The sequence below is a fragment of the Bubalus kerabau genome, chromosome 22, assembly GCF_029407905.1.
Source record: "Bubalus kerabau isolate K-KA32 ecotype Philippines breed swamp buffalo chromosome 22, PCC_UOA_SB_1v2, whole genome shotgun sequence".
NCBI lineage: Eukaryota > Metazoa > Chordata > Mammalia > Artiodactyla > Bovidae > Bubalus > Bubalus kerabau.
Genome location: NC_073645.1, coordinates 26,754,277 through 26,773,455, shown reverse-complemented (window position 1 = coordinate 26,773,455; position 19,179 = coordinate 26,754,277). Strand labels below are relative to the sequence as shown.

Below are 19,179 nucleotides of genomic sequence, written 5' to 3'. Positions count from 1 at the left end.
ATCAGGCAGGAGCCAGGGGTCCCTCCAGGTGGCAGCGGGAGAAATGCAGGTGTGAGGCAGGCGTGGGGCAAGGCTCTGGGGAACTGCCAGAGCCTCAGCAGATCCAGCCAGGGGCTCTGAGAAAGGCACGAAAATGAGATGGAGGAGGAGACGCTGGCGAAAAGTCCCCTTCCAATCCGGGAGGGGCTCTTCTCTCTAAAAGGAGTACTCCCCTTCTCCATGCCTCTGCCAAACTCTTCCTATCTGAAGACAGGAGGCTCCCTCCACTGCATCTCCCCCTCCCTCGGCTGACTCCCTCAGCCCCCGATTTTCCAGGCCTGGGCTGGGAGGCGATCCAGAGCGGCCTCTGTAGGATGACATCACCCAGAGGCCCGCCTGCCGAGTGGTTTCTCATCCGGATACCTGCTCCCAGCTCACGCCCGCCCGGGCAGCCCTAAGAGGCAACACCCTAAGAGCAGATGCCAGAGAGAGTGAGCAGGGGGCTTGCGTGTGCTGGGGGAGGGGGGGCAGCCAGGAAGACAGAGTGTCTGTCTGTGTGTCCATCCGTTTGTCCCCTAACCTGCGGGCCACTGCCTGTCCTCAGTGCTCTGAAATGCCTGGAGAACATTTCCTTAACTTTTCTACCTGTGTCCCAGAGTGTCAAGTCTTCAGAAAGCTCAGGCCAGTTTTCCAAGGGGTGGGGTGGAGGTGGGAGCAGCGGGTGGATTTTTCCCCTCTTTGAAAGCTAGCCTCAGATTTCCTTGGCTTGGATTAAAGTGAGTCTCTCCATTCCCCGGCACCCTGCTTACCCTCTCAAACAGCTTTTGGCCTCAAACCCATCACTCCTCACTTCTCCCAGCCTCTGTTTCCCCATCTCCCCTTTTCTGCCTTCCAGAATTTGTAGTTTCCCCAAATTTTGGAGGTGAGGCCCTGCTTGGTGTATCTGTATTGGCTCAAAGCAGGCCGTTAAATCACCTTGTTCAACCATCTGCTCATTCATTCGTTCATTTCACCCAACAGTTACAGAGTCCCTACCTGCAGTGGGCACTGTGGGTCTGGTCAGTAGGTATCGCAGTGGAGAAGAAACCCACACTCCAGTCTCCATTGTTGTTGTTCGCTAAGTCATGTCTGACTCTTTGCGACCCCATGAACTGCAGCACACTAAGCTTCCCTGTCCTTCACTCTCTCCCATGAGTATACTCAAATTCAGTAAGCACTGACTATTTGCCAAGCGTGTTGGGGTTGGATGAGGCAGGGACCCTCCTCGGGAGCAGTGGCTCATGCAGGGCAGAGGTCAGGACATGAGCAGCGGTGTCAGGTGGGCCCAGGGGTCCGATCCCAGCTGTGTGACCTTGAGAAAATTGCTTCATGAGCCTTAGTCTGCCTGTGTGTGAAATGGGACGCTAACACGCGCCTACTCTTGGGTTCTTCTGAGGCTCCGCTGAGACAGCAATATGATCTGTGCTAGGTGGGCATCCCGAGTGGGCAGTAAGGAAGGCTTGCTGTTGATGGTCAGCATCATCTGGGCTCTTGGGGCTTTGGAGCTCTCTAACCAGCTGGAGAATTCCCATCTTCTCTTTGTACCTTGAGTTTTCCTCTTCCACAAACTGGCAAGGGAGCCTCTGTGTCCCACAGGCTGGGGACTGGCCCTTTTTGTGTGGGGTGCCCTGCCAGCAACCCCCCTCCCCTCCGGGGACACAGTGGAAAGTGGTCTCTGCCAGCCCCGTGCCCAGCACTGCCTCTGTCCGGCTGGCAGGGGCAGGCACAGAGGCTGGCCCCATCTGAGTGCAGAGCCAGGCCGGCCCTGCTGCCCAGCTGTTGGTTGCATTTCGGCCTGAAACCCAATCCTGGCTTTGGAGGGGCCTGGGGTAGTGCGTGTGCACAGCCATGTGGCAGGCCTCAGCTGGGACAGGGTCCCTCCTGCTTCTCCAAAGAGCTGAGCGGGGCTGCAGGGTCCTCAACTCAGGGGAGAAAATTGGCAGGGGAGGTGGATTTCTTTCCCCGACATCGCCCCCTGCCCTCGGTTGGATAGAGCCTCTCGGAGGGAAAGACCCAAAGATCTAAGCAGTGTTTCTCACCCTGGCTGTGTGTGAGAACCACAGGTTGTAGGGCAGGGGTCTTAAAAAAACTAGCTGAGACCAATTAAATCAGCCTCTCTGGGGACGGGGCTCGGGCATCCATGTTCTTTAGAAGTTCCCCAGGTCTTGTGGGATCAAGTTGAGGTTCCTTGTGAGGAGAATGGGATGTCTGGAAACAAATCAGGGGCGGTTCTGTAACAGAACAAGACAGGCTTGAACTTAAAACACGGAGTGAATTTGGTTCTCTCCATGAAGGCTGTGTGGGCGGGATCAAGCCTCTGCTCTGGGTCTCTGAGGTGTCCTTTGTGAAATGAGAAGGTAATAAGATTGTTGTGAGGATAAAAATGCGACAGGGTACATGCCTGGCATAGAACATTTGCCAAGTTAGACTCAGGCATGTGGGGAATGTAACTGCAGGCTGAAGCACCAAGGGGGCCGTGTGGAGCCCGGGGACCCTCTCAGCCATTTTTTTCAGGAGATTGGTAGATGTGTGGGGCAGTAGACACGTAGTTTAAGACGTATCCCAGGAGTTCCCTTTTCGGGGGAGATCAGAGGGGAGGGGTCTGGGAAAGCTTCCTGTAGGAGGTGACCAGTGGGTCTTTGGTTCGTGGATCCCTTCAGCTCCTAGCCGGTCACGTGTGGTCTTAGGTGCTTAGGTCCTCCGCACTCCACCCTAGCGATGACGACAGGAAGGTGCAGAGAGGTTTTAGCTGGACATTCAATGCCATACAGCCAGTAAGCTGGGATGCACGGGGTCTGTCCACCTTCCAGCCTGGTGTTTGCTTAATGCCCATTACACTGGTCCAGTGCCTTACCAGTCCAGTGAGCCGCTGCTCGCTCCAGGGCACCTCCGCCCTGCTGCCCTCCTCCCCCTGAGCCCCACCTTCTGACCCCTCAAGCTCCTGAAACTGCCAGGAGAGGGCGGCGGGAGGCTTCCGGGAGCCTGACCACAAGCCCCAGCAGAGCTTAAAAGCAGAGGGACGCTGCGTCGGTCTCCATGTGGCTGGAGGGCGGCAGCCAGGCCAGACGATGCCCCGACGGGAAGCGGGGCTGGAGGCGACAGCCTGAAGCCAGTCCCTGGGCGCCAAGCCCGCCGGCTTGGTGGCCGCGCCTTGGTGAGCCCGAGGGGCAAGAGTGGAGCCGAACTTGAGGAAAAGTTGGCGGGGGGCGGGCTGGGCTCTCCAGCGGCGGCGCTGGCGCTGGGACTTTCTTCTTGGGTTTCAAGTAAACAGTCTCGGCCCTCCTCCCCTTCCCCTGCCTCCACCCCCGGCTCCTCATTCGATGGGTCTCATGTGTTTCTATTTAAGGGCTGCGAGTAAACCCCAGTGATTGGCGGCCTCAAACCCTCTTGACTTCTCGCCTGGGCCCGGCCGTGGAGCCGTCCTCTCCCGCTCTCGCCCTCTCCCTCCCGAGGGGAGGACTGCTGACTCTCTTTCTCTGGGTTTACAGGGGTTGGGGAGAGGCCCCGAGCCCTCCTCCTCGCCTGGCCTTTCCTCTTTCCTCTACTCCAGAATCAGCCCCCATGGGCCGCCAGCCCGCCTGCCCGCGGCCCTCCCCTCGCACCCCTGTGGCCGAGGGGTCTGGAGAGACCACGTCCACCCCGGGCCTCTCCTCCGACTGCCTCTGCCTTGTGCTTGACCGTGATTAGTTCATCGCAGCCACGGGCTTTTTCCCTTTGAGTCCCCTCCGCTTCTGTCTCATTTCTGCCTGTCTCTTCCCGCTCCCCGCCCCCTCCGCTGCCCCCTTGCTCCCCATGTCCCCCGGTCCCCGCGGCGCAGCGGGCCGGTGTGGGGCCCTGCTATATGGCCTGTCCTTGGGGCCCGGCGAGCTGCGAACCCTGGCTGCGGGCAGCCTCTCCGAGCGGCGCTGGCGACCGAGCAGCCTCCCCCGAGGCCGATGGACAGGGGGCGCCCCGGCCGCGGGGCCATGGCCGGCCGCTGGCTCACCGCGTGCTTTCTGCCCTCGCCAGGTGCCGACACCAACGCCGAACCCATGATCCTGGAACAGTACGTGGTGGTGTCCAACTATAAGAAGCAGGAGAACTCGGAGCTGAGCCTCCAGGCCGGGGAGGTGGTGGATGTCATCGAGAAGAACGAGAGCGGTGAGTGCCCGGCTGGCTGGCCGGCCCGGAGACCAGGAGCCCGGCTGGTTTTTGTTCCCCTCCTCCTCCCCCACCTCTGCAGCTATACGTTATTTCCATCTGGCCGGGAGAGGGCCGAGGAGGCTGAAGTTTCCCCTGTTGGTTTGGGCTGCAGGCCAGCAGTTTGCCTGGTGGTGGAAGAATGTCTCCAGCGCTCGGGGTAATTAACTGGCTTGTGTTAATGCAAGGCCAGGGTGGCGGCACAGGCACCACAGTCCAGCCTGTGTGGAGGGACCCTGTGCCCTCCAAGGCCCAGGGGCAGATAGTGCCCAGCTCGGGGGCATCCTACAGCATCTTCTCCCTTGGGACCATAGTCCAGGCTGGGAATGAGGCAGGGGTGGAAGAACCTGGCTGGCTGGTGGGACAGGCAGGCCATGACGTCACTGTGGGGTCCAGGGTCCTCGGCGGATTGTCTGAGGAAAGGCCAGGCCTGTGGAGGTTGGCTGGTGTCTGAGCTGACTGCCCCCTGCTGAGCTGGGAAGAGGGCCCAGACAAGGGGATGAAGTTAGGTCCTGGGCCCAGGGAGGGTCCCACAGCAGCCGCCCTGTCATTGGGAACTGAGGCTTTGTCCTGTATGGGCCAGGCAGATTGGTTGTCGCGGGGGCTGCCGGTTCCCAGGTTCTCACCGAGTGGGCCTCAGTGCCTCAGCAGCAGGAGTCTCTCGGGGGAGTGAGGAGGGCCCGAGTCTGGCAGTCTGAGGTGCAGGCCCGTGTGACCCCCTGCAGGGCCCGGGGTGAACTCTGGCCCAGGACCCCCATCGTCAACTTGCTGGTGACCTGCTGGCACTTGAGTTGGTTCCTGGGGCGTTCTGTTTTGGTTTCGGTTTGCTGTGGGGGTAGGCCCCCACGCCGTGCTTGTGTTGGAGCCTCTCTGAGTTGTGTTTGGAGGACACTCCCAGAGAGGAGGGGCCTGCTCTTCTTTCCCTGTTCCACGCTTTTCTTCCCAGTGTTTTAAGCTCCGACAGCAAGACAGGCCAAAGGATGTCTGTGCCCACTCTATAGAGAGAAAAACTGAGGCACAGAAAAACTGAGGGGAAGTGAGACACCTGAAGTCAAAAACAGAACAGGAATTTCTTGGGCCCCTGGTTCATGTGCCTAAGGGCAGCAAGTAGAGAAGTAGCAGTAAAGACACTTGAGGAAATCCCAGCAGGCCTCCTGGGGGAGGTGAGGTTAGGCTGCTGCTGCAGGAGGCTTGGGGACTGTGCTAAGAACAGGGCTATGATGCCAACATAGACCTGACTCATGGCCCTCCCAGTGTGGAGTCGTCAGAGCTTGTTCCCCTCCAAGAGGTTAGGCTCTGCCATTGTGTCTGGAGTCATCACCGCCGTGGTTGGCAGCTGTTGTCCCCACCCAACTGTCCCCAGGGTAAGGCCTGGGCCCTTCACCCCAGGTGCCCACACTGGTCCCCTTCCTGCATGGAAGGAAGGGGGCTTTCAGCCTTTGTCACAGTACCAGCCCCGCCTCCCCGCACCCACAGAAGCTGCATGTCTGAGAGGCCTGGCTCTGGAACCCTAAGCACCTGAAGACTCAGAGAAAGGGCTCTCTACTGGTGGGATTGGAGACATCCACTGAGGACGTAGACATGTTTGTTTGGGGACGTGGCCCAAAGGAAGGTGTGTCGGCTTTTCCATATAAAGTCAGGGCTGCTCAGAAGTAGATTTCTGGCTTAGGGACCCTCTTGCCTCATGGCACCAGTGCAGCTCTATGTCTGTATGGGGAGCAATGAGCCCCTGTGTCCCTGGGTACCAGCCGCTGGCCAGGATGGCTACAGAGGAGAACCCCCCCCCTACTAAAGGCAGTCAGCCTGTTATCAGACTCCTTGGTTCCCTGTGCCCTGTCACCCCGCATCCAGTACCCTGCCTGGGAGTGGAGGAGGGAGCACCTTGACAAAATGGGGCTTCTGCAGCAAACCTGGAACTGCAAGGTACTCCTCTCCTGAGGAGTCCCCGATGGCTGTCTGAGGGGCTCAGGCAGCCTGACTCCCCAAAGCAACCCTCTGAGGGAGCTGCCATCTCCAGAAGCGGGATTCTGCCCATCACCCACCTGCTGGGTGACTTTAGGTTCCTTCCTCCCTCTGGGCCTCTGCTGCCCCTTCTGTGACATGGAGACAGCCTCGTGGGTGCTCCGAAACAGGGCCTGGAGCAGATGACCTCCCCAAGCCCGCTTCACGGCTGGGAGATGCCCCAGGGCCCTGGGTGTCAGGTAGACAGAGCCTCCCTGAACATGGTCTTCTCACTTCCCTGGACTTCATGTCTCTCCCCTTGGTGAATGCAAGGACCTTGGAGTGCTGTGTCCACCACACAAACCCACACTGTGTTGCCGTCAGAAACAAGGAGACCTCCTCCAGTGTAAAACCAGCTTAACCGGAGAAACTGAGTGGGTGAAGAGGAGAAAGGAAGAGGGCCAACTGCAGATCCTTGGGAGAGTGGTTTCCCAGTTCAAGGAGTCGGATGGTGGGGGAGGGGAAATGTGTTGTGCATCCTGCAGACTGGCTTTGGAAGGAGTGGTGAGTGAGGCTTTTGAACTCCGGGACAAAGAGTCAATTGTGACGCCTTTGACCTTAGGACTGGTGGGCGTCGTGAGGCATTTCCACTCAAATTGTTGGGGCAGCAGCTCCAGTTAGCACCACCCTGCCCCCTGGGGGCTGGCCTTGCCCTCTGGGAGCCAGGACTCTTCCTGTATCCCCTTCTTACTTGGCTGAAAGCTCCTTGAATAGGGTGTGCACAGAGGGACCCAGCCACCTCTGTCTCTGCTCACTTGTCAGAACCCTCTGGAAGGGACCACAGCCTCCAGGGGATTTTGGAGGTGTGGTTGTGCCCATACTCTGTAATCTCATTCATCTAAAGAGAGATGTGTCTGGAAGGCATTTCAGAGTCAGTAAATAGTAAACACAGGTTCAGGCCATGCACTTCATTACTGGAATCTTGGAACAACCCTGTGTGATAGAAGGCACTTTAAGCACTTTGTGTCTGAAGTAACAGGTTAAGAGGTTAAGTCATTTTCCTAAAGTCCCAACAGCTGAGATCTCTCCCTTCTCCAGAGGAAGTGGGGGGAGGGTGAGAATGGGCTGATCCCAGGAGGGATCATCACTGAGTTGGCGATGCTGCAGGTCAAGGACAGACGTGGCCTGGCTGAGATGATGCCAAGGCTCCCTGGAGCATTGTTGCAGGAGGATGGCTCTGTGTGCCTCCTTCCAGCATGGTGCTCATTGGTAGTGGGAATTCTTCTTGTTAATTGTCGAGCTTGGGGATAAGCCACAGCTAAGAGGATCTGAGAAGGGTGGTGAATTCCCAACACCAAGGACAAGCATATTCTGGGGAATGCAAGTGGATAGATGTCAAAGACGCCCACAGTGGTGGACTTGGGTGACTTCAGGGGAAAATTTTTGATTAAACAGTGGGCCTGGGGCCCAGCCAGAAAAGGACTCTCTTTCTCCATTGGTCTACAGGGACAAAAATAGCAGAAAGACTCAGCAGTTTTGTTAGATTTGCCAGCCATTTTTGTCTTATCCTTGAAAAGCCCTCCACCCTTGACATAAGCAACAGAGCCTGAGATGCTCCCTTTGTAGGACATTCTTACGCCTCAAAGACCACATTGGCTTTACCTTCCAGCAGGCAAAATCTGGTCTGACTTCTGGCAGAATCTTGATGGCAGTTGCTCTGATTTCTGTGTTAAGCAAAGCTGCCTCCAACTTTCCAGGATGGTTTCCTTCTCTCAGGACTAGGAGCCAGCCAGGGGATGTGGGGATATGAGTCAGCAGATGCTCAGTTTTTTCCCTGATCCAGCTTTCCTACTCTGAGTCTTTGCTTCTTTCCTGGCACTAGTGTGATAACCTCGGGAGATATTATACAATACTTCCTTGGAGGCATATAGCTATAGGAATAAGGTAAAAGTATTGTATTGGCAAGAAATTTTGAGCTCCTGGTCCATAGAAGTGAGAAATTGTATAGGTGAGAAAACTAAGCCTTGGGGAGTTTGAGAATCTTCAGTCCGCTCCAAAGTCAGTGCTTTAGTCCCAATTGAGTAGTGAGCAGAGGACAGACACCCACTCAGATTTACTCAAAGGATTCGGGAAAATCTCACCAGAACCCAAGGATGGGAAGGACACCCCAGCTTCACAAGGACTGGGAACCAGAAAGCTGGCAGGAGACAAAGCAGCTACCCTTCTCCCTCTCTTGGGTACCAGGTGGATTGAAAGCCCAGCTGTGATCTCCTAACTGCAGACCAGGCTTCCTTCTCTTCCTGTTCACTCATAACAGTGGCCCATTCACCTGATGTTGGCTTGTCAGGACCAGATTTTCCAGTCAAGATAATAGACATCAACTGAGGATGGTCTCTGGTTCTACAGGTTCAAACTTTGAAGCTTTAATCTGATTGGTTCCTGGCCAGCCAATGGATTGGCAGGCTTTGGATCAGGTGCCCAACTCTGGGCCAATCAGCTGTGTCTAGGAGAAATGTCATAGGGTATAAACATGGGTGCCTTTCCAACCTCTTTATCAGTGGCTTGGAGTACATGTTTTAAAGAAAAGACATCTAGGGAGGTAAGTTATCTGAAAACATGTTGGCTGCATCTATTTTACTTATTTAATGGCTGTGTGTAGTAGAGAGAGCAAAGAACCAGGAGTCTGAATGTTAGGTTCTAAGATCTAATGCCACACTGTGTGATATAGGCAGGAATCCATTTCCTCCTGAGTATAAGAGAACAGTGATACATACTACGTGGGTTTTTGTTTTTTTTTTTCCCTCCCATGAAATGTAACCATTTATTATTTGACAAATATCTTTATCAATAAGACAAACTAATAAGCTTTTCTCTCAGATTTGTATGTCCTAATGATTATTTTTTGTTGTCAAAAATGATGCATTCTTCAGCCATATATTTTGTGAGTTGGAATCATTTTAACACTGAAGATGTACCTGTTCTGTTCCTTTGGTATTTCTTCATGAACACTGTTATAACTGGTTCTACATAGGCTTTTTGTAAGTGAGACATACACTGTATATACTCTTCACTTATCCATTTATTTCACAGTTCTTGAATAGCTCTTGTGTCCCAGGCCCTATGCTGATTACGTGCCTACCCATACAGTTCCTGCCTTTATGTAGTTTAAACTCTTAACTGGTGTGAGCATGAGTGGACTGTATTGTGAGACTGGGCTACTTCTGCAGATTTTCTGATGTCTTAAATGGACTTCTTCTATATATCCTCTATGTCTTTTAGTTAGACTCTGTGCTTACTAAGGAGCCAGCTGATTAGTAGTTCATATTGCCAATCTGCTCTTGAAAAGATGTCCAAATAAAGAGGATAGGCTGTTTCTAGAAGGACAAGTTTCTTGCAGTCTGTATTACAGATAAGTGAACTAACACTCTTAACTGTGCAACAGCCTTTTAAGAGTTTGGTTCTGGTGAGTGAGCCATATTTGGTTGTGGTAACTGGCCGCCATGAGGCCCTGTCCCAGCTGACAGAAAGCCTTGATCTCTGACACGCTTCTCTTCCTAAATACAACACATGCATGTTCTTGCCATGTCAGCCTGATCAGCGATTCCAAAGCCCATGCTGCTCCAAGGCTGTCTCTGGGGGGCAGTTGTTGCCCACTTCATGAAGCTGGCTGGAAGGCAAGCGGCCATCGAGCATCAGTCAGGAACAGAAGTGAGCATTCTGATCCAATCTGGGGCCCTCAGCCCAGCTTTAGTCACCCTGGCTGGAGATGGTTCTGAGAATAAGATTGCATGATAGCCTAGCAATGAAAAGTATGGGTTCAACTTAGATAAGCCTGGTTTTAATCTTGATTTAGTTCGTGATTTAGTACTTACTAGTGGTGAGCCTGGGAAGTTGCCTGAATGTTCTAGGTGAACTTCGGTCTCCTTGCCTGCAAAATGGTGCTAATTGTACCCATAGCTGTGGGGTTAGTGTGTGCTTGTTCAAGAGGAATTAAGTGCTCAGTGCATGATAGTTGTTGGTGGCTCCGTCCCTGGTGGCTCAGCAGTAAAGACTTCTCTTGCAGTGAAGGAGACGCAGGTTCGATCCCCCAGTCGAGAAGATCCCCTGAAGAAGGGGATGACAACCTACTCCAGAATTCTTGCCTGGGAAGAGCCTGGTGGGTTACAGTCTATGGGGTTGCAAGAGTAGGACACAACAACTGAACCTCCACCACTACATGGCATTAAGACGGCTGGACTGGGGCAGCTCGGCCACCAACCGACCTTGGAACACACAGCTAGTCAGTTGCCCTTTTGCAGCGTCAGTTTCCCACCTGGCTAGAAAACAGGTTGCGCTTCATGGCGTCTGAGGATTCTCTCAGCCCTGATGGTTTGTGAGGTAGGTACAGCAAAGGGAGCTTGCTATGGGGCATGGCAACTGGAGACCATGCTGGAGACCTGAGTGTCCCTCTGGAGCCTTGGCTTGGCAGCTGTTCTTGGCCCCTGTCTGTATGTCAGGAAGAGTTGGAGTCAGAGTCCCCTTGGTGACCCAGGAGTAGACCTCATGGGATCAGGGGCTTCGTGCCAAAGCTGGGGAGAGGAGAGGCCCACCTGTGATACCCCATGCTGGCTGTCACTCAGTGGCTCTGTGGCACGCACAAAGCTGAGGTGCTGGGGGCGGGGTCTAGCATAGTTGGGAAAGGCTGCCTCGAGGAGTTGGGGGCATTGAGCTGGGCCTTGGAGAAAGTGGGGATAGATAGGAGATGGGGGGATAGATAGGAGAGAGGGGGAGAATTCTTGAGGCACCTGAGTGGAGTGCCAGGTGGAAGGCAGAGTCCGTTGGGGCTAAGATGGGAAGGCAGGTGTACAGTTGCCCCAGGAGGTAAGGCTTGATGAAGAAGGCGGAAGGTAGCCAGCAGCAGGTGGGGAGGCAGGCTGGGGCCATGGAAAATAGGTGAGCAGAAGAGGGACCTGAAAATAGGAGTATTTGAGGCAAGCAGTCCTGGCTGTGGGGAGGCAGATGGTAGGGAAAGGTGTGTCCAGGAATGGGGGCCTAGAAATAGATTTTCCCTCGAGCTAGATCTACACTGGCTGTTGTCAGGGAGGCATCCAGGGGCTTGCCAGCACTAAGGGCTGCCAGCCAGCTGCCAGGTGGCTGGGTGGAGCAGTGGGCCCCTGGGCGCTCCCTGTCTCACCTCCATCTGTTCAGGTTGGGCAGGTGGAGTGGCCAGTCACCCTGACCTCACATTGGCTCTATGACCAATCATGTCCCACAGCCTTTCCTTGAGTAGACATTTCTGAACAAAAGATGTGGATCCATGGTGACCTTGGAAACCCAGCTGAAAGTGCCAGAGTGACACCAGCTCATCCCAGCCTCAGCCCCACAGCAACACTTAGCTACCCGCGTTTTGTAGGGGAGTGGAGCGGAGAGAAAGCAAGATCGCACTGAGTCCTCTCACCCGCATCTCAAAGGCTGCTTTTCTGGGTTTGAACAGCAAGGGACCAGTTGAACCACACACTGCCCAGAGCCCAACAAGGCTGGTCTTCAGGTGATCAGTCATCACTGAGTCCATACTACTTGGCTAAGTTCCAGAGTGGTGCTCAGAAGTGACAGAGGCCAACAGAGTCCCACACTTACAGGGCTTACATGTGCTAGAGAAACAGTCACATGTGAAAAAGGAAAATAAGTCTAGATTTTGATAAGTGCAGTGCAGGAAATAAATGGGCACTATGATAACGATGAATCAGAGGAAGGAGGTGATAGAGTGTGGCTGGGAAAGGCCTCTCTGAAGAGGTGCCGGTGGAGCTGAGAATGCTTGGAGCCTGGAGAATGGAGGAAGAATTAGAAGCAAGGCACTTTGGGGGAGAAGCAGTGAGTGAGGTCAGAGAAGGAGGAGAAGCCACGTGGTAGCAGGCCAAGGCATGCTGTTCTAGGGGTAGTGACCACCACTCACTTGGTGGGAGTCTTGCGGTGTGGCTGCTGCCCCCGCTCCCCAGACATATCCTGGCCCAGATGCCTGGGGAACGGGCAACACTGGAGACCCTCCGTCCACCCCCAACACACACACACACACACACACACACACACACACTCTCACACACACACACACACACACACACACACTCTCACACTGGGCTTTGTCCCCAGGAGAAGTGACAGTCCTGCTGAAGTGCAAGACAAAGATCCCTCCGCAGCTTTCCTGTATTCTTAAATTAAAATAGACTTCACTGTAGCACTTTCTGGGATATAATTTGTTAGGGACCTCAGGGAATTTGGATTTAAAAATTGCTACCCTTGTTCTTACCCCCAAAGTGCCTTGCTGCTAATTCTTCCTCTATTCTCCAAGCTCCAAGCATCTCAGCTCCACCAGCACCTCTTCAGAGAGGCCTTTCCCAGCCACACTCTATCACCTCCTTCCTCTGATTAATCATTATCATAGTACCTGTTTATTTCCTGCAGTTGGGCTTTTAGTAATCACTCTGGTAGATGTGAGGTTTGCCCGACTAGCCACTCTCATCTCTCTCAGCATCTTTTCAGATTCTGTAATCTCATCCTCTGGGTTCCCGATGCTGACCTGGACTCCCTGGCCTCACTGTGGAGGAACAGCAGGGTGACCCAGTTAGCCCAGTTGGGAAGCCTGGTGGAAGCCAGTGTTCATTGGGAGCTGAGCTGTCAAATGCCAGGAAGTGGAGAGAAGCTGCTGGCTCATGTAACCCCCAACTTTATGTTTGGAACATGCTTTATGGAGCTCTCAGGAGGAGGGTTTCATTTAATTGTCTCAGCCCTGGCTCCACGTTCCCTTCTTAGTCAGGCACCTCTCAGCCTCAGGCTAAAATGCATCTGCCTGCCTGAGCTGTTATTGGACTAGATGGTGGGGGAATGGCCCAGGCATCGTGAGAGGTGAGAGAAAGCCAGACTTGGAGGAGGAGTCTGCCAGGGATTGTCCACGAAGTGAGCGCACCTTGAGGGGGTCTCTGAGCCAGTGGGCTGTGGTTGCAGGGCCCTCTCTGCTGTTCTGTCTGGCCTGTCGGCATTGCCACGGGCCACCCTTGGATCCCTGTGTCCCAGAACCTTAGTGTTTAAGGGATATCCTAAGTGCTCTAAAGCCTGTGTGTCTGTTCTCTGGGGAAGACTCGTCTGGGGAAGAGGGTGTGATCGGGGATGTCAGGCCCTCCTGGGGAGCAAGTGTCCACTTATGCCAGCTAGTGGTGGATTTGGGACATTTTTCAAGGTGACCTGTGTATGAATCAGAATAGTTTATGTTTTATAAGACATAAAACCCTGTGTTTGTATAACACCTTAGAAAGAAGAATGGTAGATGTTGGCATCCGCTCCTTTTCAGGTGGAAATTGAAGCCCAGAGTGGGTCAGTGACTTGCCCAGAGGTTGCATGGCTGGGAGGTCGGGCCCAGGTTGCCACACTAATCCACTGCTGTTTATCCAGTGTTGGGAAATCTGGATGTTTGCGTTTCTCTTCCTTGTGGATTTTACTTCTTTGAAAAGCCAAGCCCCAGAGCTCTTTGCTGTGTGAATTCTTCAGGCCACAGAGAGCAGGAGAGCAGAGGTCAGTCCCGTTGAAGCCCCAGCTGGGGTAGGAGCAAGGCCAAGGCGTGGGGTGGAGGGAATATGAAAGGGAAGGGATGTTTGCTGGCCCGGTTTCCTGCAGAAGAGTTGTGAGTGTTCTGGCATTTGGCTCTGCCAGGTCCATGAGGTGGGGCTGGACTGGATGGGGGGATGGATCAAGGGCACTTACGGTCTCCCTGGAGATCTGCTTACCAGGACTAAGGGCATGAGAGCTGAGCCTGAACTGTGCCTGAGCCATGCTTGTCAGGACCCCAACCTGCTCTGCCGTCCCTTTGTCAGAATAAATAGACCTACCCTGGCCCTTTCCCCAACTCCTCATGACCCAGTGAAGAGCTCCATCCCACCTCCTTCCCCTCAGTGGTCTCAGCACTGTCTGAATGACCTCTTATATGCAAGGACTGCATCTGTAGGATGCGGTTTGCTCATTCAGTCCACACATGCAGGGCACCTACTGTTTGCCCAGCACTGGGTGCAGCAGTTGAGAAGAAGCAGCCATCCCTGTCTTCCCCATAGACGGTGTTCTAGGGCTTTCTCTTCCCTCAGGGTAAAGGCCTGGATGCAGTCAGCCTATGATATTGACAGTGCACCTCCACACGTGAGGCAGAAAGCCCAGTGCCACTGGGGCCAGTGCTACTGAGGGGCTGGGAGAGTGGGACCATAAGGCAGGGTCTGCTCCAGCTTCAGAGATGGGGTAGCGTCTGGGGTGGGTGGTCATGGCTGGAGGAAGCAGGCCATGAACAAGGAGCTGAAGGAGAAAAGTGCTCAAGCTGAGTAAACAGCATGTGTGAGGTATGGCGGTGGCACAGACAAGGGAGATCTGGCCAGGCTCTGGGGCTGCCAGAGAGGAGACATCCCCTAAGTGATAAACAGGCTGAGGGGATGTATTGCGGGTCTCAAGGACCTCAAATGTCAAGAGAAGGAGACAAGCTGCAGGAGACATTTCTGACTATCTGCCCAAACCTCCCTTTGACAGAGGGGGAATGGAGGCCTGACGTCATTTGCCCAGAGTCCCATGGAGTTTGTGGCAGGTCTGCTGCATGGGCCAGGGACCGCAGGTGCCAAGGTAGCTGTCTCTGAGGCACACTGGCATCTCCTGGCACCTTCGAGGCCTCACCACCCACCCACTCATGGACTGGGGCCCAGCCTGTCCCCCAGGTGAAGGAGGAGGTGAGCGGGCTCTTCAGCTCCCCACCCTGGACCCCTCAGCCTGCTGCTACAGCTGGAGCCAGGACACAGAGAGCAGAGGCAGGCCCAAGAGGGAGACCTCTTTCCTTGTATCCTCCCCAACCACCTGCGTTCAGACAGGCTCATTTTTCAGACAAGGTGCTGTCCCCCCAGCAAGGTCACCTTCAGATGCCTCAGCATGAAGGCAAACACCCCCTTTCAGCAACACCACTTCTCGGGACCCAGGTGGGGCTATCCCACTGGCTGGCTGTGTTCCCTGGTGCCCCCCATTCCCCACCTCCCCACTGCTGCCGCTCCAGCCCAAAGTGCTGCCTTCCCCATCCTTTAGGTCCCTCCCTCCCCACAGGAAGGTGGTGGGGTCTCTGTTGAGGTTGGCCGGGCCTCCACTCCTGGTGTTTCTGGACACTCTGTCTTTTCTTATTTGTTTTCTGTACTTCTAACCAGCGCCCTCACAAAAGCCCCAGCCTCCTCTCTGCTCAGCAGGCTCACCATCTTTCGATTGAGGCAGAATGTTGAGCTGCTGCAATCAGGACAGCCTGGGACCTCATCCCTGTGCCAGTGACGGCAGTGTTGGCCACAGGCCTCCCCCCACCCCAGCCCCCGGCCTGGCCAAGTGACCTCCTGGCACCTGGGGTGGGGGGCTTTCTGCCAATTCCAGCCTCCTGCTTCTTGCTCAAGGCATTGGGTCAGCGGGTTGCCACTTGACACCATGCTCAGGGTGTCATCTCAATGGGCAGAGCAGCCGTGTGCCCTCGTGGGAGGAATGACAAGCTTTGTGTAAAAGTCAATCTCAGTCAGTCTAGGTTCCAAGTTGAGCCACCCACTAACCAGGTGATCTTAGGCAAGCTGCTCCTCCTCTTGAGCATCACCTTTCCTCACCTGTGGTTAGGAGTGAAGACAGTGGGCACGGCTGCTTTCCAGACACCAGGCTTCCCTGTTCCCTGTGACCATTGCACTTTTACAAAGCCAGGCAGGAAGCAGCCCATTCATCTCCATAGTGCCAGGACTCCTGAGATCCCCTCTAAGCCATGGGGCTCCAAAAAAAAAAAAGCCAGTTTCAGCTTAGAGGGAGCAAGCAAGGGGAATCTGACCATGTTGGCAACTTTCAGCCAGCTCTCCAAGCAGCCAAATGGGTCATTGGCTACAAACATCCCTGGGATTGTAATGATGATCACAGGGCCCGTGGGCTCCTGCACACCTTTGGAATGGGTTTTGTGAGGCCAAATGCTCCACAGATTAAATTTCCGGAGAAAGAACAGCTGAGAAATAGTCTTGAGCTTTGCTAAGCCACTTCTGTGCTATGACAGCAAAAGGGGAGTGTGTGTGTGCGTGTGTGCGTGTGTGTGTGTGTGTGTGTGTGTGTGTGTGTGTGTTCTCCACTGATAAAAGGGAGGGGATAAGCAAAGGAGGAAGATTGTCCACTCGTGAGCCTCCCTCTGTCCTTTAATTTGCATCAGCCAATGAGGCAGCTGGTGCTGCTGTGTTTTCCAGGCTGGTGCTGGTAACAGAAGGAATATGATTAGTGTTGTGGAATTTCATGATAGGGGTTAGGGGTGGCTTCTCCCCTCCCCTTTTTAAAATAAAGTGATGTTTTGAAGAGTTGCCTTGGGGAACTGCTGAAAGCAGAGTGGCTGAAAGACGCTTTTGGTCATGTCAGACGAGGACAAGATTATCCAAGTGAGCGAGGGTGTCTGTCCCCATCAGCCGTGCTGTGGGGCTCCAAGGCCCTTCTGCCAGAAAGCGAGCAAGGGGCTGTAATCACAAACAGGCCGGGATCAGTTACCACCAGAAGTATTACTTTGGACTCTTGGCTTTGAAGGGGAAGAATGCAGTTTTCCCTGCCCCTCCTCCCCCATCCTTCTCAAGTTAAACGAGACCTGTGAAATCGATCGCTCTGGGACTTAAAAAGAGAGGCCAAAATTCAAGCCAGTGCAGAGTCCTGAAGGCCCAGCATAGGAGGCTTCCACCAGCCTCCACTTGTCTGGGGGCAGGGGTTTGCCTAGCCCAGTTCATTTTGAGGTGATGAGTTAGAGAAGTCCACTTCCCCTGAGTCTTTTTTGTCTACCTGGGGCATCCTTGCCTCCATCTTGCGTACCAGCCAAGTGTCTTGACCCTTCTGCATGTTTAAGCTGGTGTATTCTGCATATCTACCATGTACCTGGCACAGTGGGGTGGGGATATAATGAAAATGGCTTAGCACATTGGAGCAGACTCTGACCAGCCTGTAAAGATAACAAAATAATGGGGCTCTCGCCCCCTCTGGACCCACCTAGCCCTGGGAAGCCCCGCCCCTTGCCTCACCCAGCACCCCTTTGGCAAGAACCAGATCAACTCCTTCACACTTGGGCATAAATAATACTAAACCAGGAGCACTGACCCTGTCGGGCATGCTTCCCCTGGCCTTGGTAATGGGAGCAAGACCGGAGTTGGCAAACACCTGAACCTCCTTGCCAACAGAGTTGTGATGTTTGAATTACTAGTCTAGCCTGTTCACAAATGTTTTTGCTTATTCACCATTCCCCTTAAACAACACTACTTCATTGCGTTTCACTAAGAGTTGATTGGAGCACATCTAAGACCTTCATCATTTTATTAAAATTGTTCCTAAGTGACGTTGTTTTTTCACTCTCTTGCTTCATATTTAAAAAGGCCAAACATTCCTAGTTATAGCAGCTGTCCCACGTCACTGAAAGCTGTCCTTCCCAGATGCCAATGAGATGGGTGACAGTCAAAATTATCCCTTTTGAAGAATTAATATGCCCTTATGGATTTATTTCCCAATTTATATTTCCAATATACTTCTAACTTCTATGACTGACTTTTGAGTTTAAGACTTAAGATAGGGATTGTAATTGGTTGTTCCCTGGAGGACAGAGAAGAAGCCAGCCTGTTCAGCAGGGCTTCACACCAGGGGAGGGAGCAGCCAGGGCTCCTGCTGTAGCACCTCCCCAATGAAGGCTTCACTCCACTCTTCTGCTTCCACTCCAGTCCTGCGTCCCAGGTCTCACTACACAGCTGACACAAACTCCCCTCTTTGGACTCAAAAGGCCTCTGCTTTTGTTGGGGCCAGAGTATTTTATCATTGCTGATGTAGTAGCCGGGAGGAAGATTCCAGCCTGCCCTCCATACCCTGATCTCTCAGCCCCCATGGCGCCATCCCTCCACCGCCTGGATGGATTCAGAGCCAGGTTTGCTTGGAACTCTGATCCAGAGACCAGGACAGAGAACAGGGTTGGAGACACCCACATTCTAGGCTAAGGGACAGTCCAGGGTTGGGGAACAGGAGCTGATGATGATATTGCTCACTTCCTGGGGAGTGAAGTTAGAGCCTGCCATGGCCGAGGGCTCAGACTCAGCTGTGCTGACTTGGGCCTGGCAGGGCAAAGACATATTTAAGGGAGGTTGGGAGTGCGGAACTCTTCAAGGCCCACCTCAACACCCAGACATCTGTTCCATCCAGGCCTCCCCACCTTAGAACCACTTCTAAAACAGTCTCTCCTCAAGGGCCCTGTGGTGGTGGGATGACCTCATAGAAGCCAGGAGGGCAGGCTCGGTCAGTGACTTCCTAGCTTCCTCTCTGTCTCTCTGCCGTAAGGTACCGGAATCTTGCTGCTGACTGTGGTGGGGTGTTGATCATAGGCAGGCTCTCAAAGTGCATGTGTTAGTCGCTCAGTCATGTCCGATTCTTTGCGACCCCCATGGATTATAGCCCACCAGTCTCCTCTGTCCATGGAATTCTCCAGGCAGGAATACTGGAGTGGATTACCATTTCCTTCTACAGGGGATCCTCCCAACCCAGGGATCGAATTAGGGTCTCCTGCATTGCAGGCAGAGTCTTTACCATCTGAGCCACTAGGGAAGCCCATTCAGAGTGGGGAGAACCAAACCATGCAATTAAGTGAGTGTGTTGTCAGGGGCTAGAGATGAGGCATTGTTTCATTCCCCAACTTAACTCCTGCTGTGTGCCACACACTGAGGCATAGAGATCATCAAGGACGGCTTGATCCCCAGTCATGGAGCCTTCAGTCTCAAGGGAAAGGAGGGGACTGGGATTGCTGGTGTAAAAGCGGGCAGAGTGTAACTCTGCAGACTCCTGCCCTTAGGGGTTGGGGGCTGAGGCACCAGAGAGTGACAGGGCAGAAATGGAGTCTCCTTGATTGGTGCCCATGGATGTCAGTCACTACTGACTGACCAATCATTGTAACTGGTGAGACTAGAATGAGACAGTTGGCCTCAGGCAGTCTCTGAGGCAGCTGAACTAGGGGTGTGGCCTTTTCTCCTTGGATTGGGACAG

The 19,179-nt window shown here is 53.9% G+C and overlaps 1 protein-coding gene across 4 annotated transcripts in view; it reads left to right on the top strand.

The window, feature by feature from the left end:
- The window catches only part of SH3PXD2A (SH3 and PX domains 2A), a 248,259-nt gene that overhangs the window by 186,513 nt on the left and 42,567 nt on the right, over positions 1-19,179 (top strand). For 3 of the 4 annotated variants that reach the window (XM_055560250.1, XM_055560251.1, XM_055560252.1), the window contains one exon: positions 4,027-4,158. In XM_055560250.1, the coding sequence (XP_055416225.1) occupies positions 4,027-4,158 (132 nt within the window). Of the gene's footprint in view, positions 1-1,238; positions 3,173-4,026; positions 4,159-19,179 lie in introns of those variants that run through there. The other variant, XM_055560254.1, reaches the window with a different exon arrangement.